The sequence below is a fragment of the Galeopterus variegatus genome, unplaced genomic scaffold (genome assembly GCF_000696425.1).
Source record: "Galeopterus variegatus unplaced genomic scaffold, G_variegatus-3.0.2 Scaffold143, whole genome shotgun sequence".
Taxonomy (NCBI): Eukaryota; Metazoa; Chordata; class Mammalia; order Dermoptera; family Cynocephalidae; genus Galeopterus; species Galeopterus variegatus.
This window is the reverse complement of record NW_007726254.1, coordinates 123,824-149,919: the sequence shown is the minus strand read 5'-3', so window position 1 is coordinate 149,919 and position 26,096 is coordinate 123,824. Positions and strand designations below refer to the sequence as shown.

Here is a 26,096-nt window from a genome sequence, read left to right as displayed (position 1 = left end):
CCCTGTGGCTGACACTGGAAACTGACCTGGAGTTTAAACCCTGTCAGGGTTGGTGTCTAACACCCTCAGGCAGGAGAGACTACCTCCCTCTGTCACACTGGCCTCTTCCAGCTTGGCTGACATGGAAGGCTGTGATACAGGCAGATTCCAGCCCTTGGGACCAAGAAGCCACAGTGGAGGCAGGACACTGGGGGTGAGGTATAACATACACTCCCCCAGCCCCATGAATGCCTTGCAGTGCAACCTCTGCCCAAAGGAATCTAACTGGAAATCCCAACTACTAGGCCAGGCTGTCTGTGGAATAGAGTGGGAGTGGCAAGTCACCTTCCCCTATTCCCAGGTCCAGTGCTTGAGCAGAGTGACACCCCTTCCTCAAAAACCCAGATCTGATTACGTTGGTATAAAACTCAAGTGTTCAGGAGGGGGGAAAAGGGAATAACTTCATGATACCCTGTAAGAAAGTCCTCAGTGGTGGACCTTAGGTTTCTGTCTCATTAATGATTAATGCCCAGACATGAATGCAAGCTTGTCTGATTTGGAAGATTAGGCAGAAAGGGGGAAAGGGCTTGAAGGCCACGAGTTCAGTCAGAACCAATAAAGAGATTGGCTGCTCAGGTAGCATAGTACCCAGAACAAGAGAGGTGATAATCCACTGCACTCTCTCCTCAGAGCACACCTGGAGCCCTGAGTCTCCCAGGATCAGGAGAGGGTAGTCAGCCTGGGAAGGGCTGGCTGGCTGTGTGGGGCTGAGAGCATGAGCCCTAGGGGTCCACAGACATGTGTTTGCATCCTGGCTTTGCCACTTATTAGCTGGATTTTTCTGAAACCTCAATTTCTTCATCTGTAAAGACATCCTAATGACACCCAGTTTGTGAGATTGTCATGAGAACCCAAGATAATGTAAGTGTAGACCCTAACATAGTACTTATGTGCAACTGATCAATAGGTGGTTGCTATTGCTGTCATTAATATGCATGCCATGGCTGATGGGGCTGGGAAGGGGTCACCTGAGGAAGTGCTGACTTGGGGGAATGAGGCACTGTCCTACATCAGAGGACCTATCACCAGACACACAATTCCTTATGCTAGAGGACAGAGTTTTGACCATAGGTAGAAGATCCAGGGAGGAAGGTTTCAGCTGGCTGACCACAGAAGCTGCTGTCTGAAATGGGGAGTCAAGCTTGCCAGGAAGCTGCTGAGGGGAGAGGATTCCTGCTTTGGGTCAGGGAGCAGAGGGAGTAGCTGCGACCAGGGGAACTCTAAGGACTGTAGTTGTAAGACTCCAGTGGATGTCCTCCTCAGTCAGTTTTCTGAGATAAACTTGGAATCAGTTCTAGGTCTGACAAAAGGCCCTCAAAGAGCAGTTCCCCAGATGTCTCTTTATAAGCCGCCATGGCACTAGTCTGCATGTTTCCTTTGACACCACTGCTACCATCACCACCAGGAACTGGGTTAAATAAGAACGTGTATTATTGCATTTAATCCTCACAATGACCCTCTGAGGCAGATGACAGCATCCATCCTCATTTTATCATGAGGACTCTTAAGACTCAGAGAGGTAACTTGCCCAAAGTTGTCACCCAGCTCCTAATCAGTGGGATGGGGCTGGAATGCAAGTCTGCTGGCTCTAGGACTCATTCTCTTAACCACTGCGTGATATTGCCACTCCTGGGAGATCCAATGGGCCTGGCCTCCTGGGCCCCCTCTGGGGGGCTGCCACTCGGCTGGTTCACTCCTGCCACCTGGCCTAAACTCTATGCTCCTCTATTAACCTGCCAAGTGATTCACTTTGTGGATTTTTGGAATTTCACACAATGATAATCTTGCTTTTTGGTTTGAAATGTGTCATTTTTCCCTGATGTGAAACTTCCTGCTTTCTCTTTGGTCTGGGCAGTGGACAGGGCCCTGGGATTAGGAGTCTCAGTTCTGCCTCATACTCCGTGTGTACAAGTGTGTCTCTCCCCTCTTTGGGCCTCTGTGTCTTCCTCAACCTTTGACTAAATAAGGAAGTTGAACCAGAAGATCTCTGAAGAGGCCCTTAATGGCAATCTGTGTCATTCCCTGAGCTGGTGAAACGTCCCTGTCCCCATCAAAAAAACCTCTAGCCTGTCCTTGTATGCTCTCTTCCCTCCAATACCCTTCCTGGGCTCTCTTTGATGCCCTGTCTTGTGCTCATAGGCCTTCTCCAAAACAATCTCAAAATGAAAGAGCATGTAGCAGGCTCTATCCAGGGGCCAGGTATGTCACCTCAGACCCCTGGGCCACTTGTGAGGTAGGGGTTCCTGTAAGGGAGTGGTAGGTGAGTTGGGCCTTGAGGCAGGCAGAGATACTTTTACAGAGCTATCTGGGTGGGTAGTGTCAGACAGGCATTGCTGAGCCCATCCCCAAGTCTGGTATGGCTCAGGGCACATGACCTTGCCAGATGCTGGCTTATGAGGACCCCATGGCTTCTATATTTTTACAGAGTGATGATATCACCAAAGTGTCCCAAGCTGCTAAAATTGTGGAACGGATGGTCAACCAGAATACATATGATGACGTTGCTCAAGGTAAGATTTGAAGTGCTGGCAACCACTATTTTTGCCTGTACTAAAAATCCCTTATAAAAGGTTGGTATTTGAGTGTCCCATGCTAGGTCCTATAGGTGCAAGGGGAGAAAAAATAATCCTCCCCTCCTCTGGATGTCACTGGGGAGACAAGACTTACATGGGTCAACCATGAACAATGTCATAAGAAACAATGGGTATAGTGATAAGATCTGACAGTGATGTAGCAAAAAAACACCTGCACATCAGTGATCTGATGTCATCTTCCCAATAATCCTGGGAGGCAGGCAGAGCAGAGATAATCACCCCTACCTTACACCTGAGTAAGCTAAGCCAAGGCCACCTGGCTTCTGCTATCCTCCCTCTCGTCCCTTGGAATCTAGCTCATCCCTCCCTGAAGCCTTCCTTTACTCTCCCACTCATCCCTCGTTTTCCTTCTTCCCTTCTTGAGGATCCCCAGAGCAGTTTACTTTCTAGCATTTATAGGATCCTCAAGCAAGACTGAGTAGAGGACAGACAGAATAAGAAATCTCAAGACCTGGGCCGGCCCGGTGGCGCACTGGAGAGTGCGCCGCTTGGGAGTGCGGCGGCGCTCCCGCCGCGGGGTCGGATCCCATGTGGAGACTGGTTCCCGCTCACTGGCTGAGCGGGGGGCGGGCGCAACACCGAGGGTTGCGATCCCATTACTGGTCACTAAAAAAGACAAAAAGGAAAAAAAAAAAAAGAAATCTCAAGACCTGGGCCGGCCCGGTGGCGCACTGGAGAGTGCGCCGCTTGGGAGTGCGGCGGCGCTCCCGCCGCGGGGTCGGATCCCATGTGGAGACTGGTTCCCGCTCACTGGCTGAGCGGGGGGCGGGCGCAACACCGAGGGTTGCGATCCCATTACTGGTCAGTAAAAAAGACAAAAAGGAAAAAAAAAAAAAAGAAATCTCAAGACCTAGATTTGGGTCCTCTCTTTGGGCAGGGCCATAGCCTGATGCGAGAAAGGCTGGAGGAGGATGTGCTTGGGCTGAAGACAGGGATAGAGGTAAAGATGAGGTTCAGGTGACGGGTGGAATGGGCCTTGCCATATGTGACCCAGCCTGCATCATGAGGGATAGAGAAAAAGGAGCAGTTACAATAGAGAAAAACAAGCACCCGCATTCATGGGGAGTGGCCTGTGTGCCAAGCATGTTGCTATACAATCTACATGTATTACTTTATTTCTTCTGGACAGCCACACTGTGAGGTGAATACCATTGTTGTCTTCATTTTATAGATGAGAAACTCAGGCTGGGATGTTGCCACTTGTTCAAAGTCACAGCTAGTGTGAGGTGTGAGTGGTGGAATCAGGACTTGAACACAGGCCCCTTAAACATAGCCTAAGCACGTCACACTAGACTACAAAGCTACTGGGCTGGAGGAGACATTTCAAATAAACACACTCAATAGATCCTTCCTGGTGATTAATTAGTGATGAGGTAAAGAAAGATTGATTTGGAAATGCCTAAATCCTAAGGGCCTGGGAAATTCTGGTGTCTTTGACAGTGCCAGGGCAACGGAATCCTTTCCATGGCATGAACAGCACATTCCCAAGTGGCTTGTATTTCCCTATGAGGTTGTGCATGTATTTGGAGCAGCTGCCTCCCCAGACTTGGCAGCTCCTCCCTGCTGGCTGGTCTCCTTTTCTGACAGCCTAGAGCTCTTCTTGGTGACTTGATGCTCATTGGTCACCCATGGGACATAGAAACCAGGACTTCCAAGAGCAGCAGCCTAAACAAGCCCCCTTGTTATCATTCAGGCTGGAAAACGACCTTGAGTGCTTTTCAAAGCTGTCAGGGTACACAGCAGCTATGAATGAATTTGTCACTCACACAACTTGGCTTTCTAAAATGCAGCCTCTGCAAGTGGCCCACCAAAGGGCTGCAAACCTGATTAACATCCGTGGAGAAACTGGCCTTGGTGAACCACTTTCATTTGTAAGAACACAGTCACATAAAAATGCATTGAACTTTGATTTTTTTTAATTGCATACTCTTTTCCCTTTGGGAAAGTGTAACCATAAAGGAGAAGTGAAAATAGAGAAGGGTTACCAATTAATTTCCTCTCTGAAATTAAGTATTTTCAAAGATACCTGAGCTCGGGAAACTCTGATGTGATCAAGGCTCATGCCTCTCTGACCACTCTTTTTTGTTCTGAGACATCTTTGAGATTTGAAATGTACTACCAGAAACATCAAAATGTGGGCATTGTAGCTCCGGCCCGTGGCTCACTCGGGAGAATGTGGTGCTGATAACACCAAAGCCATGGGTTCGGATCCCATATAGGGATGGCCAGTTCGCTCACTTGGGAGAGCGTGGTGCTGACAACACCAAGTCAAGGGCTGAGATCCCCTTACCGGTCATCTTTAAAAAAAAAAAAATGTGGGGATTTGTGAGAGAGGCTGGGGCAATGCCTGGGCATGTCCTTGACTGGGTTGTATGAAAAGATTCATTTTCTAATTGGTCACCCTTGCTTGGAAAGAAGACTGAGAACTATCTCACTTCTGTTTATTTATTTCATTGCATTCTTTGAACAGTCATTGTGTGTCTGCTCTGTGGCTGGCCCTGTGCTAGGTATTGAGGACCCAGAGATGACAGCTTTCCAGGAGCTTTCTGGTGGGGAAGACAGGCAAAAGGATAAAAAGAGGCAACTCAGTGTGACAGATGTTTTAGTAGAGGAGAGGCAGAGCTGGAATAGAGGAAGAAATTAACTCTGCTCAAAAGAAAGTGAAGGCCTTACAGAGGAGGAGGCATTTGATCTGGATCTGGAGTGGGTAGGAGTTTGCCAGGAAGAGCAGGACATTTTAGACATGAAACAGCATGTAGAAACACAAAGAACCCTGAGACAACTTGACTCATTTGATATGTTTGATATATAGACTATTTGATGTAGAGGGTACAAGCACAGCTGGTGTGGAAATGCCATGGAAGCAGTGGCCACGAGCCTCGGTTTGACCAAGGAGCTCCTGTGCATGGAAAGACATGGAGGGGTTTCAGTGGGGTGGGGAAGGGAAGGTGGTGTCGTGAGGTGATTTGTTTGGTGAGACTTGACTCATTTGATATGTTTGATATATAGACTATTTGATATAGAGGGTACAAGCACAGCTGGTGTGGAAATGCCATGGAAGCAGTGGCCACGAGCCTCGGTTTGACCAAGGAGCTCCTGTGCATGGAGAGACATGGAGGGGTTTCAGTGGGGTGGGGAAGGGAAGGTGGTGTCGTGAGGTGATTTGTTTGTTCTCAGATTTGTAGCTCTGTGGAACGTGGGCTGGGGGAGGAGTTACTGGAGGTAGGAGACCAGTTAGAAGACTGTTGTAGTCATGCAGGTGATGGATATTGAGGCCTGAACCTGGGCAGTGGCTATAGGTTTCAAGAGAAGCAAATGGATTAAAAAGATAATCAGAAGGAAAATATGAGAAATGATGAGATCAATCAAGTGTTACTCAGGTTTCTGATTTAGACAACCTCAAGGATGGGGCTTTTACCTAACTTAGAGAAAATGGGAGGCAGAGACAATTTTGAGGGCAGAAGGTGAATTTGAGTTTGGGGAACCCCTGGGGGGATCCGGTCAGCTTCATTATAGTGAGGCTTGGCAGTGGATATGAAGATGGGCTGCATTTTAGGCACTTAGGATGTAGATTGAATAGGACTATTAATAAGCCCCTGGCAGCTGAACCTATGAAATGTGGCTGCTCAAATCTGAGCCTTCTGAAGTATTAGGGAAACTCATGGGTCCAAGGGCCACAAACCTGGGATTTTATCCATGCAAACATGGCTGCTTTACTGTGATTTACCTCCAACAACAACGATGACAATAACAATAGCTAACACGTAGAGAGAGCTTACTACGTGCCAGAGGCATTTTTCTAAGCACTTTACATATATTCGGTCAATTAATCCATCCTCACCACAGTCCTTTGCTGTAGCTGCTGTTGTTATTCCCACTGTGAAACACAAAGAGCTTCATTGTTTTGCCCAAGGAGGTGCGGTTAGTGATGGATCTGAGTTTGCCATAAAATGGGCTGACTGCCTGTGTGTGCTTAAGATTTTAAGTACTATGAAGATGCTGCTGACGAATACCGGGACCAGGAGGGTACGCTGCTGCCGCTCTGGAAGTTCCAAAACGACAAAGCCAAGCGCCTGGCCGTCACCGCCCTCTGCTGGTAAGTGTAGGAATTGCAGTAAACCCAGAGTCCCTGAGTGTCAGCTGCGTGCCAAGCCCTGAGTGGCCTCTTCTACTGCACTTAACTAACTTGAGTGTGAAACATGGCAGTATGCGAAAATGGCACTGGGATTCTTATGGGATTGCAGGATCATCTCAGGTTTCCCAGTTGCTGAGGGCGAAGCTGGACAGTAGATGTCTGCAGTGTAGTTAAGCACCAATGCCCATGGGAAGGCCCGTGTTCATGGAAGGGTCATGTTCATTCCCTGTGCCAATGGGTTCATATTTCTTTTGCAGGAATCCAAAGTACAAGGATCTGTTTGCAGTGGGACATGGCTCCTGTAAGTGATCTGGCTATTCATTCATTTGCTCATGCAAACAGCAAACATTAGGTACCTGATCTGGGTAGAGCTCTTTGCCAGGTGTGAAACATACAGAGTTGACTAGGATGCAATCATTGCCCTCAGGGGGACTCACAGTCTAATGGAGAAGACCCACAGTCACACTGGCAATTAGTGCTAGATAAAGGAAGGTACAGTACCAAGCTGAATATGCCAAGTTGAAAGAGTTATTCTGGTGAAGAAAGACGGGGAGAGCACTTCTGGGAGTGGGACCAGCATGTGCAAAGGTCTGGAGACACGAAAGATATGGTGGCAGGAAATGAAGCTGTCGGGGTCAGTCCTCAAAGGGCTTGATAAGCCATTCCAAGAAGCTGGGACTTTCTCCTAAGGAGGAAATAGCTGAAGGAATTAGAGAAGGGCTGGGATGTCACCAGTGCAGGGAGGAAGTGCAGACATGAGACAGGAGGCTGACAGACCAGTTAGGAGACTGGTGTAGGCATCCCAAGGAGAGATGGCAGGATATTAACCACAACTTTGGAATGGTGATGGAGGCCCCCTTCTCTGCCTCCTCATCGGGCCTTCCTGATCAGACCCTGGCATGGGGGTCGAGGATGGGTTGGGGGCGAGTGCTTGAGGTTCATCCCTTGGCCCTTTAGCCCTGGGAGACCACTATTGGCCAGGGTGTTCCAGTTCTTGCCTATTCCCCACCCATGGGAGGGAGGCAGCACGCAGTAGTAACTGTCTGGGCAGTTTGCTTTCCCCACGTTACTCAGTCCCAGCCAAAGCCCCTACCGCTGTGCTGGCCTGGACGTTTCCCCTTCCTAACGGGAGAGGGCCCTACACTTCGCATTAGTTGCAGCTCCCCAATGCCAACAGCTTGTTCTCTGGCTGGAAGAACCAACTTCTGCAAATGGAAAAACCTTTCCATTCTCCAAGCTGCTGCTGGCTGGCAGGAATACAAGCTCCTGGTCTCTGCCCTTCAGACCGCCTGTCCTCCCATTCTTTGATGGGGGTGGGGAGGTGAGAGGAGGGCAAGGAGGAGTTGGTGTTTGTCATTCCTCTCAGGGAGGAGACCTTGGAGCTGCTCCCAGTCTTGTGGTCTGGGCCGCCTTTGAGGATGGCCTAAATGCCTGCTTTGTGTCCCCAGTCCTGAGGGTGGGCTGCTGCCAAATGGGAAGCACCCTCCTCCCCTGGCAGGGAACTAGCACATTCCTCCTCCTCTTCTGCTGCAGCTACTGGGCCTGGAATAGTGCCTGGGGGTTGGGCAGGCCCTCCCAGGAGTGGGTGTGGACCCCCCTGTGAGGTTGCTCTCAGCCCAGGCTCTCTGCCCAGGACTGAGGTGGGGGTGGGAGGCTCCCCAGAAGGTGGGAGGAGAAACTGCTTCAATACTAGCCCCATTCTCCTCCCACCAGGTCAGAGCAGGGTCAGCTGGTTGGGGTCAGGTGGAGGCTGTCCATGGGTGGGAAGGGGGAGCCTTAGTCAGGAACAGTAGAGAAGAGGAACTCACCTCCCATGAAAGATGACCTCAAGCCTGACAGGCCCAGCAGCCTCCTTTGGGCAGGCACTTTCCCAGGGTCTGTTTGTCCTTCATCGGTCCTTTTAGCCACATCCACATGCCTGAGTGGGTGCCCACAGTCAACAACAGACCTTTTCCTGGAGTGTCACTTCCCAGTGGTGTTACCTGGGGCCAGAAGCCTCTCTGAGCCTTGGTTTCCTCATTGGTGACATGGGGAGGCTGACAGCCTGCCAGGCCTCCATCCCAGGGCAGTTGTGAGGCACATTTGTGAGAAAAGAAGTAAACGTGCCCTGCGAGCTATAGGAACCGCCTACACATAAAGGATGATCATTGCTGATTGTCTGTCATTCTTTCCCCCAGCTTTCCTGCATACCTTCAGGGGGCCTGGGCAGAGAAAGGGAACTGTGAGGACAGAGGGGATCTCTCTTGGGGAGCAGGGCCCAGTGGCAGTGGCAGTGGAATTTGCTTTTGCTGTCACTGACACGGGAGTTGTTGGCCAGCTTTCAGATGAGCATCTATTCTCCAGAGCTTTGCATAGCTCAGTACTTTTCTCTTCTATTCCAGAGAAGGGGAGGGAGGTTGGGACTTGGAAAGGCCCCTGCATCCACCCCGAGGTCACCTCTGGGATTCCCATGTCTTGAGTACCCATGGAAGAAAGAGGGCAAAGCTGAGGCAGGCAGAGGGCACCCTAGTTGCTGGACGGGGTCAGGTGAGGAGCAGCTGGTCTCTCCAGCATCCATCACACTGTCTTTGGAAACTCCCAGATACCAGCCTCCCATGACCAGATCTTGCCTCATGAGGACGACACTGGAGTGAGAATTTGGGCTTGTTGTTGGGTTTGACCCTGGGGAGCTCAATCCAGACCTAGTAAACCTCATTTTGCCTGGAATTCACAGATGCTTATTCTGTGACCCAGCCAAATAAAACCTTGGCAGAGCTAGACATGTACCCTAGGATGGCCAATCCCCCATTTGGGGGCAGGGAAGGTTGGCTGGAGCCAGGCTAGGAGCAGGCAGATGGGGAAAAGGGAATCCAGGCAATTGCCTGCAACAGCACAGAAACCTCCCGTCTATACTACCGGGAACCAGGTGCTGAGCATGTCAGGCTGCTTAAAAGGCAAACACTGGGATGCCTCCAAGGGCCAGACTCCATGTTCCCAGCAGAGTGGAGAATGAGGCTGTCGGCAGATGAAAGCAGGTGTAGAAGTGTTGGAGGGCAAAGGGACTTAGTCCAGGAAGAGATGGCCTTGGACCTGCTGGGATGCAATTATGTCAGCCTGCTCTACTGAAGGGGTCCTTTCCATCCCATTAGCCAGTTTACAGTAGGGAAATGTGGACTCCTCATGTTCCGTCAGGCAGGGGTGGTGGAACAGATCCTGGATAGTCTGTGTGGTCCTGCAGTTATAATGCAGGAGATGGGGCAGGAAGCTTCCCAGCAGGCCAGTAACAGAAGAGCAGGGGAGCCAGCAGTCCCTCAAACCAGCCTCCCTCTGGGGGCAGCGCCCTCAAAAGGGACCAATGTCAGGCCCTCAGTCCCAGCACTAAACCCATTCCTGCTCTGTCTTGCCACATTTTGGCCTGCCCAGGCCAGAGATAAACTTGTAGGGATTTAAATCTTTCCTGATCATTTATTTGTCAGCTTCACTAATTAAGCATTGTTAATTTCATTTACCGAAAATGGAAATTCATCCACCTCATTTCTCCCCATTCATCCTCCACACACAAAATCCATCACTTCTCAGCTGCAGGCTGCGTAAAATTTACAGGACTAATTATGTTGTCAGGTCTCTTTGTAAATACAGTTCATAAAGGCCACTGTGCTTGCTGGGTTGTAGTGCAAGGGCATTCGGTTGTTAGTTTAATTACTGGTTAGTTATTTAGGTTCTCAAATGTTTGCCTCATTTTCCCTAAATCAAATTAAATGTCCCGCTTGATGTATTCTGTCTCCAGGGCCTTGCTGTTATTTCCCACACTGTTTAAATATGACTTCAAATTGAGTGAGAGTGCTGGGAAAACCCAGCAGCCCAGGAGGCTGAGTGCAGCTTGGCACCATGGCCTCTGGACCATGCTTGAGGTTTGGGACCCTCTAGCAACTGATGCCCTTTTTTTTTCCTTTTTACTGACCTGCAACGGGATTGCAACCCTCGGTGTTGCGCCAGCACCGCGCTCAGCCAGTGAGCGGGAACCGGTCTCCACATGGGATCCGAACACTCAGCGGGAGCGCCGCCGCACTCCCAAGCGGCGCATTCTCCAGTGCGCCACCGGGCCGGCCCTACTGATGCCCTTTTTTAAGGCAGCCTTAGGCAGATCCCCTGCCTTTGGAGACTATTAAAATCCCCCTGACACAAGTGGCATTTCTGATCTTGGAGTCCAAGGTGTCAGGGCTGGGGTGTTGGAAACTGAGAGAGGGTTTCATTATTGTCATCAGAAAAGCTGAGGATCATTGCATCCATCCCCCTAACTTCTAGAGGAACTGCTTCCAAACCATCCTAGAAAAATGTGCCATCTATGGGAGGCTTGCTCTCTGGTTCCTAAAAGTAGAGTTGGGGTCAACCTCCCTGAATGCCCACTGTATTAGTTTCCTGTTGCTGCTATAACAAGTTCCCACAAACAATGGCTTAAAACAATACAAATGTATTATCTTATAGTTTTGGAGGTCAGAAGCCCAAAATGGGTTTCATTGAGCTAAAATTGGGTGTTACCAGGGCTGCATTACTTCTGGGAGCTGTAGGGGAATATCTGTTTCCTTGCCTTTTCCAGTTTCTAGAGGCTGCCCACATTCCATGGCTTGTGGCCCCCTTCCAGCGAGCAATCACGTCATTCTTACCTCTGCCTCAGTCATCATATCTCCTTCTCTGACTTTCCTGCCTCCCTCTTTCCCTTATAAAAACTTTTGTGATCACATTGAGTCACACAGATAATCCAGGATAAACTCACCATTTCAAGGTCTTTAACTTAATCGCATCTGCAAAGTCCCTTTTGCCACGCAAAGTGACATGTTTACAGATCCAGGTTCTGGGAATTAAGATGTGGACATCTTGGGGTGTGGGGGGGTCATTATTCTGTCTACCACATACCCCCTCCAAGTGCCTCTTGCATGACTTAATAAGGGTGTCACTAAACAGCTGCTGCCTTGGAGCTCGTCCTGGACTGGACTCATTTAGGATGCCACAGCAAGAGAGGAAGCCTCCTGTCCGAGGCTGGCTTGGTATCCTTGTCTCTGCAGCTTGGCATCTACTTCCCACTGACCACTGACTTGACTTTAGCCTGATGCCCTAACATGCCCTCTGCCTGCCTTGCTGTCCCAGAATTCTGCTTGGGGTTCTCCAGAATGCTTCAGTGTGGGCCCTGCAATCTAGAGGTGTTACCTGCTGGGCAGGAGTGGAGTTATAGGGCTGAGGCCACAACTGATGGATGCTGGTTCAAGAAGACATCAGTCTATGTTCCTTGTGGGCACTGTTCTGCCAGAAATCTAGCAGAGGAAGCTGAAGGCAGTCAGAGCTTTGGTCAGTGGTGGAATTAAGCCACCCCATCCCTGTTATCCCCCTGGCCTGAGACCATAGCTTTCTGAGAACTGCCAGATCATACTCTTATCTATTAGGGGGTTGATTCTCCTCCCCCAAATCATGTGGATCATAGAAGGGTAGAGTCAGGGAAGCCTTAGAGATTATCCAGCAGAGCAGGGTTAGCAGGCGGCAACTCTACCACTGGAGAGAGCAAGCCTGCTGGGCTGCACCAGGCCATACTCCCTCCATCTTTTATGGCCGACTGAGGAGAAGACTGCTTACAGTTCCTTGAAGGGGCAAGGGGTGCACCCAGAAGAGATACCCCTAGTGGCTGAATAGTCTGGAAGGCTTCCCGGAGAAGGTCCTCAGTGGCTAGTAGACTCTCTCTAGACAATGCGGTAAGAATACAATGCAGCTTAAGGAAGGAACGTGGGCAAAAGCCCCAAGTGGAGCAGGGGGACTAAGTCCCAGCCAGAAATTCTCTCCCTCGGTCTCAGGGTCGCAGACAGGTGTTCATTATTTCTCTCTCTCTCTCTCCCCCGCCCTCTCTCCCTCCCTTTATCACTCCTTCCCTTCTACCTAGCCACATATATTTACTGAAACCCTGTGGCCTACAGGACCCTGGAATTTCTCCACTGGTCCCAGACTTGAGTCTCTGCCTCTTTACACAAGGGAGGGTGGGGTTAGGGAGCTCCCATCTGTGTCACTATTACCCTCTAACCCTGCTTTGAGGAGCCAGGGAGCTTGTGGGGTCCAGGACAAAGTACCTCAGGGCCCAGGGCCCAAGGGTCTGTAATCCTTGAGCCTGATGGGATTCTAGCCCTCATTGGAAACTGAGGCATTGTGGGTGACCTTGGTGCTAATGTCATACTGGGACTTCTGGTGACCTGGTTGGTGATGTCATTCTGGGAATGCTGGAGGGCTGAGCAATGATATCATTAGGCTCCTGGTGACCTGATGGGTGATATCATACTAAGACTGGGCAATGATGTAACTAGGACTGCCAGGAGCCTGAGCAATGATATCACATGGGGACAATTGGTGGTCTGAGTAGTGATGTCATTTAAGGACTTTTGGAAAATGAGATGATGATATCATGCTGGGACTGTTGGAGGTTTGAACTGTGGATGTTTGGACTCTGAGAATGGAGTAGTGAGGTCTCATAGGGGCCACTGGAGTCAGGGATGAGGAGTTCATGGAATAAGATAGACTTGAGAGGGTTTTCTCTGATTTCCTGGTGTGGTTTGGTGGAAAGAGCTCTGTATTAGTCCATTTATGTTGCTATAACACAAATACCTGAGACTGGGTAATTTATAAAGAACAGTTTTATTTGGCTTACGATTCTGGGACAGCTTCATCTGGCATGGGCCTCAGCCTGCTTCTACTCATGGCAGAAAGTGGCAGGCACAAGCTGGTCACATGGCGAGAGGGAGCAAGAGAGAGAGGAGGTGCCAGGGTCTTTTTAAACAACCAGATCTCACGGGAACTAATAGGGCGAGAACTCACTCATTACTCCCCCCTCCCCCAGGGAGAGCATTAATCCATTCATGAGGGATCTGCCCCCATGACTCAATCAATTACCAACACCGCCACATTGGGGATCAAATTTCCACATGAGTTTTGGAGGGGACAGCACATCCAAACTCCATCATTAGCTCTGAATAAGAATTCAGGAAACACATAGTCTAGCCGTGGTTAGGAACTGTGATCTCTATGTCAAGGAGGACTCGGTTGCACGTAACAGAGACCACCAAAGCCACATTAAGAAAGTGGGGCTTGGGCTGACCAGTTAGGTCAATTGATTAGAATGTGGTGTTGATACTACCAAGGTCAAGGGTTCAGTTCCCCTTACTGGCCAGCACAAAAAGAAAAAGAAAGAAGCAAAGAAAGAAAAAAAGAAAGTCGGGCTTATTGTCAAGATGCATATGGCCTGGGAACTAGGCAGAATCTAAGGTCTGATTGGTTGTTCTCTGTGTCCCTTTCTCAGGAAATTTATGCTTCTCTCTGCACAGTCATTCCCTTATTATCAAGCTTGACTGCCCTGTTCCTTCCACGTATTCTAGTCTAGAACCTGGAGGGGTTCCCAACAAGAGTCTCAGAGCTGGTGAGGACCATCCCCAGCAAGGGAAGGTGGGCTTCCAATAGATGGGCATGCCAGCTTGCCTCAGCTTTCAACTGTACCCTTCTAAAGCCAGCCTGGTTCCTGGTGGCTCCCTGCCCCCAGTCAGAGCACAGATTGGTGTTTGCAGAGTGCCCAGGGTGGGGATACCTGGGACCTGGTAGTAGCTGAACTCATGCCATGAGCCCAGGAAGTGGGGCCAGATTGTCCCTGAGTTCAGCCCAGTCACTTACTCTTTTGAGTAAGGGGCGGCCTTAGGAATAAGACAGAGAGAATGACTCAGCAGAACTAGTCAAGTTGGAGCTGCTCCCCTTTCCCTCCCACTCATGGGCTCCACACCTCAGGACTGGCCACTTTCTTAGGAGGTCCCAGGCCCTGCCAGGGACACAGAAGGTAGCTCTTGAGCAGGGATGGTGGGGAGGACCCTTATAGTGGCCGAAAGACTGCCTTAGCATAGGACCCCCGAGATGCTGCACTAGCCTTCTACCTCTTCAGCACTAGCTCCTCTGAGCTTGGAGAATAGGCTGGAAAGATTGGGCTGGTGGAGGCAGGAGAGCTGGACTCAAGGGCTGGGGCTGTGTTCTGTTCAATGATTACAGATCGGGATGGATGTCAAGTGTGCAGAAAATGAAAGAAAAAGTGGGAGGCATGCCCTTGGCATCAGGCGGGCAGGGAAGAGGACCGCAGCTGAGTGGCCCATTGTTGGTCACCAAAAGCTGTGCCCAGGCTGAGTGGGCCTGTGGAAGCCTGACTGGCTGGCCTGGGACTTCTGGATTTAGGGAGCATACCTAGAGCTTGGGCTCAGGCCTGTGGAGCCAGAGGGTACGGGGAGATGCTCATAGGTGGCTAGTTTGGGACTCACTGTAGACAATTCCAACCACCAAAAGCTGTGCCCAGGCTGAGTGGGCCTGTGGAAGCCTGACTGGCTGGCCTGGGACTTCTGGATTTGGGGAGCATACCTAGAGCTTGGGCTCAGGCCTGTGGGGCCAGAGGGTACGGGGAGATGCTCATAGGTGGCTAGTTTGGGACTCACTGTAGACAATTCCATGTTAGTTCAAGCTTAACCCCTGTCTTTGGCTGGGCGGTAGGGAGTACATGTGCATTATCCAGGCATCTGCAGGACAGCAGCCGGCCCCAGGGCTGGGCATCTGAACTCCCTCTGAGGGTCCTGCTCCTTCCCAAGCCCATACCCATTCTTCAGTTAGTAACTCTTTGAGCTTGTGTCCCCCTTTTCTGTGCCCCCAGAAGAATAAGGAGAATAACTGTCTATCCCTCAGATAAGCCCAGTCACCTTTACTGATTGTTGGATCTTTCCATGAACCCTGGGAAGGGGTAGGCCAGACCTCACAATTCCGTTTCACAGATGTAGCAGATGAAGCCCAGAGGGGTGTCCCACCCTCTGACAGAAGCAAAGCAGGGCAGGGCATGCCTACCTGGTGGGGTAGGGGCAAGAGGGGCTTCCCCGGCAGGGCGATTGGCGCCTCCAACTGCAGCCACCCATCTTCCTGCACAGATGACTTCATGAAGCAGAGCCGGGGCATGCTGCTGCTCTACAGCATGAAGAACCCCAGCTTCCCCGAATACGTCTTCAGCAGTGACAGTGGCATCATGTGTCTCGACATGCATGTGGACCACCCCTACCTGGTGGTGGTGGGCCACTACGATGGCAATGTGGCCATTTACAACCTCAAGAAGCCCCATTCCCAGCCCTCCTTCCGCAGCTCAGCCAAGTCTGGCAAGCACACGGATCCTGTCTGGCAGGTCAGCCTCGAACCAGGATGGGGGCAGTGGGGACAGGAGTAGCATGTGGGCCTGGGAGCCATTGGAGGAGCAACTATGGGAGGAGAGGGCCACAGGCAAGGGGATGGAGGTGGTAGGTACCAGCTTAGAGACCAAGGAGCTGGGTGTGAGAAGGGGCAGAGAAGGGCAGAGGTGGGAATCGAGAGGACAGAAGGTCTCCAGTGAGAGTTGGGGTCTGCTGTTCCAGAACTCCCATTAGGAGGCCCCTTCTGTCTGCCAAGGATCTCTTAGGTGTGGCGATCAGTTACTTAGAGGCCATGGCTGGAAGCTCCAGGCCCTGACAGGCTCCAGCTGGGTATGTTATGGACTCCAGATCCTTGCCCACAGGCTTCCTCAACTCGCCACAGGTCTCTCCTCTGCCATCTGGGCTAGATTTGGGGAAATTTCCAGACAGGCGTGGGTGCTGCTGGCTGCCTGCCCTCTGGGAGGGGCTGTAAGGGCCAACAGGAGAGGTCTGCCCCTGAGCCTCTCTAGCACCCCCTCTTCTCCTGACCGACAGAGTGGTGGGCGGGGCTTCTGCCAAAGTCCCAGATGAGCCTGAGATCATTACCTGGACATTGGGGCTGGATTCCACCCTGTGTGTCTCCTATCTTATTCCACTAGGAGTAGACTTTACAGTTTCACTCTGAGAGGGTCTCCTAGCTCTGGCTTTGCAGGACCTTCCTCACTGAGTCCCAAAGGTTCCCTTCCTTCTGAGGCTGTGCACCCTCCCCCCATGGGCGGGTCTAGGAGAATCTAAGGATGGATTCCTGCCTCGAGTTGCCCAAGGTCTCTGGGCTCATCAGGCAGCAGTGGGAGTCTGTCTCCTCATCTTTCTCTGTCCTCCTGCCTGGACAGAATCTGCAGGCAGGCTCTGCACCCCCTGCCTCTTCTGGCTCTGACCTCCTTGAGACATATGGACCCCAAAGCACTGAATCTCAGCTCCCAGAAAGGCCTGAGCAGAGGGAGGACTGCCCAGGCATAGGAGACATGGCACCCTCTCAGCTTCATCCTTTACCCATAGCCCGGGGCAGAGGGTGGGAGGGAGGCAGCCCCTCCTGCTACACAGCCTCCCTCCTACTCTCCACCAAAGCAGGGACCAGAGGTTGCAGCCTGAGGAGTTCTCTCCACCAAAAAGTCACCTCCCAGTTCATCACCTCCAGGCACATGGAGGTCTCCAGGCATGGGGAGGGTGTCTGCAGAGACTTTGAAGACCAGGGAGGGGAGAAAAGACCTGCCTTGATCATATCAAACCAGTGCCAGCTCTGGCCCTGCTCTCCCAGCTCAGGTTACCAGGGCCACGCTCAGAGCATCCCTGGTTGGCCTGACCACCCTCCTCAAGCCCAGGAGAGGGTAGAGGCCCAGGCCAACCACCTACCCTACTCTGCTATGTTCTCTAAATCAAATAGCAGGTTGGGGGGGTGGAGCATGGAGAAGATACATTATCCCTTTCACTGGGCAGGTCCCAGGAAGACTGGAACTTACCTGGACAGGGTGGCCTTCTGTTCTGCCACCATCCTGCCAGGAAAATAGGGCCTTTGCAAAAATTTGCCTTGGCAAAATGGAAGACTCAGGGCTCTTGGCTGGAATCATGGCATATGACCTGGGAGGGACCTACCTGTCTTTCATTGTTTACTCACTTCCTATTCCCCTTTTTCCCCTCTCATTTCCTCCCTCCCTTCCTCATTCGTTAATTCACTCATTTATCCATTCAGTAACTCCTTCCTGTTTGCTCCTTTGGTTGCTGAGGATGCTTAAGGGCCTGACCTCTGGAGTTCCTAGTGGGTAGATAACCACAACCACAGGGCAGTATGCTAAGTGCTGAAGTAGAAGTGTGCACGGAGGGGCATCCACATTGTCCTGGGTGGGGACAAGAGGCAGGAGGGCCAGGCAGGTCTTTCTAGAGGAAGCAATGTCTGAGCTGAATTGTGAGGGATGAGGAAGTGTTAGCTAGATGAAGAAGGGTACGAAGGAGCTCACGTGCACAATAATGAAGCATCAGGCAGAGTGGCTTGTTGGGGAAAAACACATTTGGAGCAATGGGTGAGAGACAGGAAGAGAGGAACAGGACCTGAGAAAAAGACAGGCACCAATCGTGAGTGTGCCTGTCCATCCGGTTAAGAAGCTTGGACATTGTAGGCCAGTGGTTTCAGATGAAGTGTTAATACAGAAGCCCTATATATTAAAAAGGTGAGAGTGGAGCTGCTCTGGTAGGATCAGGGCCCTGCTTGCTTAAGGGCCCCTTATTATCATTCCCCTGCCCCCTGAGGTACCTTCACAAGGCTCCTAAGATTCCCCTGAGCAGTTTGAAAATCGCTGACCAACCATCGGAGGGTTTGGGGCACAGGAAAAACAGTCGTGTGTGACCCCTGAGGTACCTTCACAAGGCTCCTAAGATTCCCCTGAGCATAGTTTGAAAATCGCTGACCAACCATCGGAGGGTTTGGGGCACAGGAAAAACAGTCGTGTGTGTGTTTGTGTGTGTGTTGGAAAGGTCCTCTGGCTGCAGCATGGGGACCCACGAAAGCTGATATGGGGCAGGGGCAGTGGAGATAGAAACCAGAAGACAGGGTTGAGAGGCAGTAGAGTGAATAGAAGGAAAGGACTGACTGGATATGGGCAAATGGGAGAATCGACGCTGCCTAGGTTTGGGGTGCCTGGTAGGTCATCCGCAGCAGTGGGAAATGGCAGAACGGGAACAGGTTTGGCCAGAAGTTAATGCAAGAAGCCTGAGGGACACCCAGAAGGAGGCGTCCCACAGGCAGTTGGCTGTATGAGACTGAACCTTGAGGGAGAACCGTGCTGGTGAATGAGATGTGAGAGACATCAGAGTCCGGGTCCTTCTTAAACAGACTGTGTTAGAGGCATTTGGGGGAAGCCAAAGAGGTTGTTTTGGTTCAAATGCCAGGCTGGGGCAAAAGTTTGTTCTGTTGGCAATGGGGAGCCAGGGAAGGTTTTAGAGCCAGGGAGAGAACTGTCTGTTCTAATAAGACTGGGCTCCTGTCCCATGGCACAGGTTACTTCCCCAGGGAGCCTGCCTGGGTAGCCCAGCCCTGTTCAGACTTTACTGTGAAGACTCAACCAGCAACACACGTGTATGTGTATGTGTGTGTGTGTGTGTGTGTGTGTGTGTGTGTGTTTGCGCGCACATGCACACACACACACGTACATACACTGTGCAATTCTGGAGAAGGGAGCAGGAAGGGTAAATAAGTAGAGACTGGGGTCAAGTTGGCTGGCTCTAGTCAGATAAGGTGGAAGAGAAGGGACCAGTTAAGCGGGCGCCATTTCCTCTCTGCCACCTGGTTCCTGGGCATTCATTCTCTTAAACCCACTTACCACTTTCCCTCTCCTGCTTTATTCCTACCCTCCCACCTCCACCCCAGGAGATGTTGTGTGACTTACACACACTTACACACATACATAGTCACTTGCAAATACACACACACCAACCTCTGTCGGGCATCAGGCTGCTAAGTGGGGTGTGAAATACAATTTCCATGCATGCTGGCGTCTGCTCATTAAACACTTCCCTTTGCAGCTCCCTAGCGCCTCTTATAGCCTGGCCTTTGACAACCCCTGCCCCTTTCCCCCTCTAAAGGGACCACCTTTACACAGAAGGGGAAGTGGTCTCAATATCAGGGCTGACTTGGGCTTACAGGCTCTGTGGTGCTGTGGTGGTATTCTAAGCCCCCAGTGAAAGTGGAGAAAGAGCAGCTGCCCAGACAGGCGCAGGCAGGACTCAGCGACCCTCCTGCAGCTCTGATCCACCAGGCCTGGGGGGTGGTGGGGGAGAGGCAACCCCTTTCCCCCACCTTCCACCCTGCAACAGCCATGGTGACAGCTGTGGTTACAGGCAATGGTGCTGGGTTCTTGGCCTCTCTAACTGGGCCTCTGCTTGTGACAGGGGAGGGGACAGGACAGTGGCCTCAGCATGGGCGGTCTGGAAGGAGCTGGAGGATGAAAATCTCCGGGCACCCAGCCCCACCCAGCTCTCTGGGACATGGCTTGGCCAGGACTCCACATCTGGCAACAGAATCTTGAGCCTTAAGCATGTCATCTTCATAAGACAACAGCTTTGTCTCCAAAACACTTTCCCATATGTTTGCTTCCAGCCCAGAGAAGACGGGTGGGGCAGGATAATTAACCCCAATTTGCAGATGGAGAAATGCAGCTCCAATCTGGGATTTGGGAGCAAGATTCTGGGAGCAGGAGCTAGTTGTGAAGTGAAGGTGGGGACAGAGGAGACAATTCCTAGAGAAAGGCCAAGCCTGGAAGAGGAGGGCAGGGGACGAGGCTGCCCCTCCCCACACCCCAAGCAAGCAGGAAGAGGCCCCTGCAGAACCTTGGCTCCCGGATTGCTAGGATGATGGTAACAATGAGAACATTAGCTGACAATTTTTGAACACTTAATATGTGCGATGTTCTCACCTGAGAGCTTCACAGATATTATCTCATTTATTCCTCACAGAAAACCTATGCTATTATGACTCCTATTTTACAAATGAAACTGGTTGATGGGCCCTGTCCTTTCCAGGCCATGTCTATGTAAGGAGGTTGGACCCAAAGCTCCTACACCCCAACCCAGGGAGGAACTGGATACCTCCACTGCCAAGCCAGTAGATTAGGGCAATGCCCTGACTGGCACTGTTGCCCCCAGATGGTCAGGGAAAGAGGGATGAGACAGAGATGGGTGGAAAAAAGGAGGGAGGACCAATCGTGGGATTCTGGGAAATGGGCTCCCAGAACTTGCTTCTGATCCTCAAATGGGTGCAGCTCACAAGCCCTGACTCATAGCCCTAGCAGGGTCCCAGAGCTCATGATTTGGGATGTTTCAGGTCAAGTGGCAGAAGGATGACATGGACAACAACCTTAACTTCTTCTCTGTGTCATCTGACGGCAGGATTGTGTCTTGGACGCTTGTGAAGGTGACTGTTTCCCAGAGAGGGTCACACAGGGATGAGGGGAGTGGAGTGGCAAAGGCTCCCCCAAGCCCTGCAGCCCTGCTGATCCAGCCCAACCCATGTGCCCACCCCCATCTCTCTGTGACTGCAGAGCGAGCTGGTTCACACAGATGTCATCAAGCTGAAAGTGGAAGGCAGCACCACGGAAGTTCCTGAGGGGCTGCAGCTGTACACAGTGGGTAGGAGCCCCAGCCCACTCACCTCCAGGCCTGGCCAGGTCATTCAGGCCCCCTGAGGGTCAGTGACTGTGGCCCTCCCCCTAACTGAGCACTCTCCCAGGCAGGAGGTAATGGGAGAGCCTGGCCCTGTCTGCAGACCCTCTCTATTTATGCAAGTCCCGGCCCTGTTTGCAGACCCTGTTCCTGTTTATGCAGATCAGGTGCTATTATGCAGATCCAGCCCTGTTTATGCAGATCAGGCCCTGTTTACCCAAATCCTGTCCCTGTTTACTCAATTCCAACCCTGTTTATGCAGACCATATCCCTGTTTGCATAGACCATGTCCCTGTTTGCAGACCCTGTCCTTGTTTACCCTGACCCTGACCCTGTTTAACTCAATCCCTGTCTTGTTTACCCAGGCCCCGCTCCTGTCTGCAGAACCCCTGGTCATTTGCAAAGTTGTAACTGCCTAGGCCAGAGGGCCAGTTTCCGTTTGTTTGGCCTGGTCCCAGCCCTTACAGGGGCCCAGGTTTAGTCTGTCCTGTGCCAAGTCCTGTACTGAGAGTGCCTGGCTGAGCCCCTTGCTGAGTGGGGGCGGTGCTGGGAGCCTCCCTCTCAGAACTGAGCTAAGGCTTCTCCCTCTTCTCCCAAGGCTGTGGCACCGCCTTTGACTTCCACAAAGAGATTGATTACATGTTCCTAGTGGGCACAGAGGAGGGAAAAATCTACAAGGTGAGGCAGTGCTGCCCCTGTGCCACCTCCTTACAGGGCCACTTAGAGCACCTGGGGAGCTTATAGTTCTCGGCAGATCCTATTCTGACAGATCTTAGTGCTCATCAGATCTGGAAAGCTTCTTGGAGGAAGAGAATGCATTTCTTGACCTGCTAGGGTGGCTGGAAGTGGCTGGGGTTGGGGGAGGGAATGGGGGAGACAGGGAGATGGGTCAATACAGGAAAGGGGATGGAGAATCTAGAGGGTGATTTTAGCCTAGCCCAGCATCTTTCCCTCTGGTCCCTCCCTCCCTCCCTTCCCGGGAGCGGAGGTAGAGGTGGGGGTGGAGTAGAGGAGCTGGAAAAATTCTGGGAAGACTTCCTGGAGGAGATTTGAACTTGAGCTGAGCTTTGAAGGCCAGATAATAAGCAGATCCCAGCATCTTTCCCTCTGGTCCCTCCCTCCCTCCCTTCCCGGGAGCGGAGGTAGAGGTGGGAGTGGAGTAGAGGAGCTGGAAAAATTCTGTGAAGACTTCCTGGAGGAGATTTGAACTTGAGCTGAGCTTTGAAGGCCAGATAATAAGCAGATTTCTTGCTGAATACTAAGTGTACTTCATGGCCAGTTTCTGCAAGGTCTCAGTGTTAGTAGGTGAACATCCTTCTGAACCTCCATCCATCCAGAAATAGCTCTGCCACAGCTTTTCTCAGGCTCAGAAACTCAACATGTTAATTACCGGCAGCCTCCCGGGAGCTTCTGAGGCCCAGTCAGAGCTGGTCTGAATGCAAAAGAGGTCCCCACCCCTCTCCACACCTGCTGACGGCAGCCCAGGAGAGGCCAGAGGGAAGGAGACATGAGGCAGTCACATTGTCTCCTGCAGGGAAGGAGAGAGGGGCATGCTAGTCAGGACAAGAAACTGAATGGGAAATCTGGAGGTCCCAGTCTGTTCCTGGCGCTGCACCTGCTCTTACCTGGAGAAGGTGGGATGTTTATCACTATTGCAAGGATAATGTCTGGGCTGCTGGCAGACTATGGCACTTTCCCTCACCCTCCAGGAAGGCCCGCTGCCCTTCTGAACACCCAGTCCCTTAAGCCTCTCTTCTCTCTCGGTGTGTTGAGGGTGGGAAGAGCAGCCAGCAGCTTGGCTCAGCTGTAACAATGATGTGGGGTAAGGACAGAAGAGGAGTCTGAGGTTCTGATCCCCCAGAGCCCTCAGGGAAGTGATGGCTGCTGATCTCACCCCTGACCCTTGATCCTGTCCCCACCCCCACACCCGCCCCAGTGCTCTAAATCCTACTCCAGCCAATTCCTCGACACCTACGATGCCCACAATATGGCAGTGGATGCTGTGACCTGGAACCCATACCACACCAAGGTCTTCATGTCCTGCAGCTCTGACTGGACAAAAAGAGTGAGTGGAGGATGAAGGGGGTCCATGAAGGCCCTGGGGAACTCTCAAAATGAATAGTGAAGAATATCCAGTCCTGCAGAGCAGGGAGAAAGGACAGAGGCTGGGCACGTGGTGTGGCAGGAGGTCGCATATCCAAAGATCAAAAACAGAAAACCAAATACGTGTGACTTCAAATAAAGAGGAAGATATTACCACTGCAGCCTATCAGAAGCCAAGCAAAGAGCAAGTGAAAGGTCAAATAAGGAAGAAAAACTGAGGCAGGGTCCATGACTATCCCATTTGCAGGTGCAGAGACAAATGCACAAAAAAGCAAAGATCTCATCCAAAATGCAAGACTCAGCCCCTGAGCTCTAGCTCTGCATTTGTAAGGCTTTAAAATGCAGGTATTTAAAATGTTAACTTTGATGCAAGGAAGATCATTAACAAGCAGCATACCAAAAGAACAGTGGACTGAAGACAAACTGCAGAGTGGATCAACATTAAGGACACAGACTGGTCAGCAGAGATGAGCAAGTGGCACTTCTAACAGAGTGAAACTGTCGCAAATAGCCGGGGCACAGCAGAAATGCATGCGCCTCCTGGACGGCTTGCACAGGCGGGAGTGTGGCACACCAGGGGAAGCCTGATGCTCAGCGTCTGATGAGGCTCAGCTCTAGGCAGCACCACGCACAAGGCCAGGAGCATTCGTTCAGCCCGCTGTGTGCGGGGACCCGGCTGGGCGCTGGAACACCACAGTGGAGCACCATGGCAGAGCACACGGCTCTGCCTCCAGGGCTCCCAAAAAGTAACAGCTGCACTGGGCATGCAAACAAGTTGGTGTTGCACCATTGAGAAGCCAAGCAGAGCGGTGGTGCCCAGACTCTGGGCCCTGGACGAGGAGGACCCGGCTGTGGCCCAGCTGGGAGGATGCTAGCCACAGGCAGTGCAAGAAACATCACAACAGAAGCCACCATCACAACAGAAGCCACCATAACAACAGAAGCCACCATAACAACAGAAGCCACCATCACAACTGCTCTTCTTGAACAGAAAGTTCCAGGAAAGGCAGGACAAAAGTGTGCATCATCCAAAGCACTGACAAAGTTGTGCTTTGTCCCTGTGGCTTCTGCCAGGACCCCGGCTGGAAGTCGCATCAATGTCAGCAAACTGCAGGCCACCAAGGTGCAGGCATCTAGCTCCCCAGTCACTGTAGAGGTCCCTCAGGCAGCGACTAAGACTGCAGTGCCATGGTACCGACCTCTCCATGTGCCTTCAAAAAGATGGCCCAGCCCCACCACATATGGAAAAACAAAATAAAACTAAAAGACCTTGCCTATGATTTCCAAGGAACTCATCATCCCCTCTCAAGAAGAAAGGAGATATATCCCTTTAGTAGTGCAGAGAAGGGCTCCAGCAGACTGAGTCAGGGCCCATTCATTCATTCAACAAGTACGTATTTAGCACCTACCACGTACTGGGTCTAGTAACTAGACCCTGGTCCAGACACCTGGGCTCTACCAGTCCACAAAACAGACACGAATCCCCATTGTCAGGAAGTTAGAGTTTAGCAGGAGGAAACAGTATTTGGTAAAGGTGGGTAATTGCTACGGAAAAATAAAAAGAGCAATGTTAAGTGAGATCAGGAAATCAGCAAGCAGGGGAAGTAAGGTGATCCTGGGGGATGTCACTGAAAAGCTGACATTCAAGCACAGACTTGAAGGAGATGAGGGAGTCAGCAGAACTGATACAGGAGGAAGTGGAAGAAGAAACAGTCAGAGCAAGAGGCCCTGAGGCGAGAGTTGTCCTGTGTGTTTAGGAGCAGTAAGTGGCCCAGTGCGGCTGGTGCAGGGTGGGAGGGGATAGTGGTTGGGAGAACGGGGCAGAGTCTGCAGGACCCGGAGGCCATTGTGAGGGCTTTGGCTCCAAGTGAAATGGGGGCCCATTTGTGACTCTTGAGTGGAAGAGTGACATAATCAATCCAACTTACATTTTTAAGAGCTCACCGTTGCTCTGGGTTGACGACAGACTGTAGGGAAGCAAGGACGGAGGCAGAGAGACCGAGAACTCTTGGCATAATCCAGGAAAGAGCTGATGGGCTCCCAGGAAGGTGGTGAGCAAGGAGCAGGTGCTGGTGGTTTACGAAGGGAGGGCAGACAGAATTTCCTAATAAGCTACACTTGGGGTATGTATGTGAGATAGAGACAGAGACAGAGACCAAGACCGAGAAGAAGAGAATGTGGTCCCAGCATTTGGGGCCTCAACAAGAGGAAGGATAGCCTTGCCATCAGCTGGGCTGGCGACGGTGGAGCAGTCTGGCGGAGGCTGCAGATCACCTCAGTTCTACAATATCATGTTTAAGATGTCTCAGATACCACAACAGAAATGTCTGATGGGCAGCTGACATACAAGTGTGAAGTTTGGAAGGGAGAGATCTGGGCAGGAAGAATAACTTTGGGAGTTATGAGCAAATCTGTGGTATTTCAATCCATAAACTGGTTGGTATCACCCAAGAAATAAGTGGAGAGAGGCAGGAGGACCCAGGCTGACTTCTGCGGCATGCAAGCAGGAAGAGGCTGGAGTGAGAAGAGATGTCACAGCAGAGACCAATAAGCAGCGAGGGGAGGCAAACCAGGCAGAGAGGAGCCGGGTGTCAGGTGCCCTGAGCAGGAGAGAAGGGACAGCTGTGTCCAGCACCACCAACGGGCCAGGGGCGAGGAGGATTGAAAATGACCACTGGACTGAGCAACATGAGGCGACACCAACAAAGCAGCTGCCATGGAGCAAGCCATGAGGGTGAAAGCTAGAATGGGTTTAAAAGAGCAAATGGAAGGGCTCTTTGAGAAAGGTCTGCTGCAGAGCGGAGCAAGGGTGTGGTTGGCACATGTTCC

General features: G+C 51.5%; 1 protein-coding gene across 1 annotated transcript in view; it reads left to right on the top strand.

Moving 5' to 3' along the window:
- DNAI1 (dynein, axonemal, intermediate chain 1) overlaps positions 1–23,229 on the top strand; it is a gene marked incomplete at its 3' end in the record, with an annotated part of 59,153 nt that extends 35,924 nt beyond the window's left edge. Inside the window, exons 10-17 of the mRNA XM_008591045.1 lie at positions 2,465–2,549; positions 6,612–6,729; positions 7,026–7,069; positions 15,723–15,970; positions 20,827–20,916; positions 21,044–21,131; positions 21,763–21,842; positions 23,101–23,229. Of these exons, the coding sequence (XP_008589267.1) occupies positions 2,465–2,549; positions 6,612–6,729; positions 7,026–7,069; positions 15,723–15,970; positions 20,827–20,916; positions 21,044–21,131; positions 21,763–21,842; positions 23,101–23,229 (882 nt within the window). The remainder of the gene's footprint in view (positions 1–2,464; positions 2,550–6,611; positions 6,730–7,025; positions 7,070–15,722; positions 15,971–20,826; positions 20,917–21,043; positions 21,132–21,762; positions 21,843–23,100) is intronic.
- Between the last annotated feature and the right edge of the window lie 2,867 nt (positions 23,230–26,096).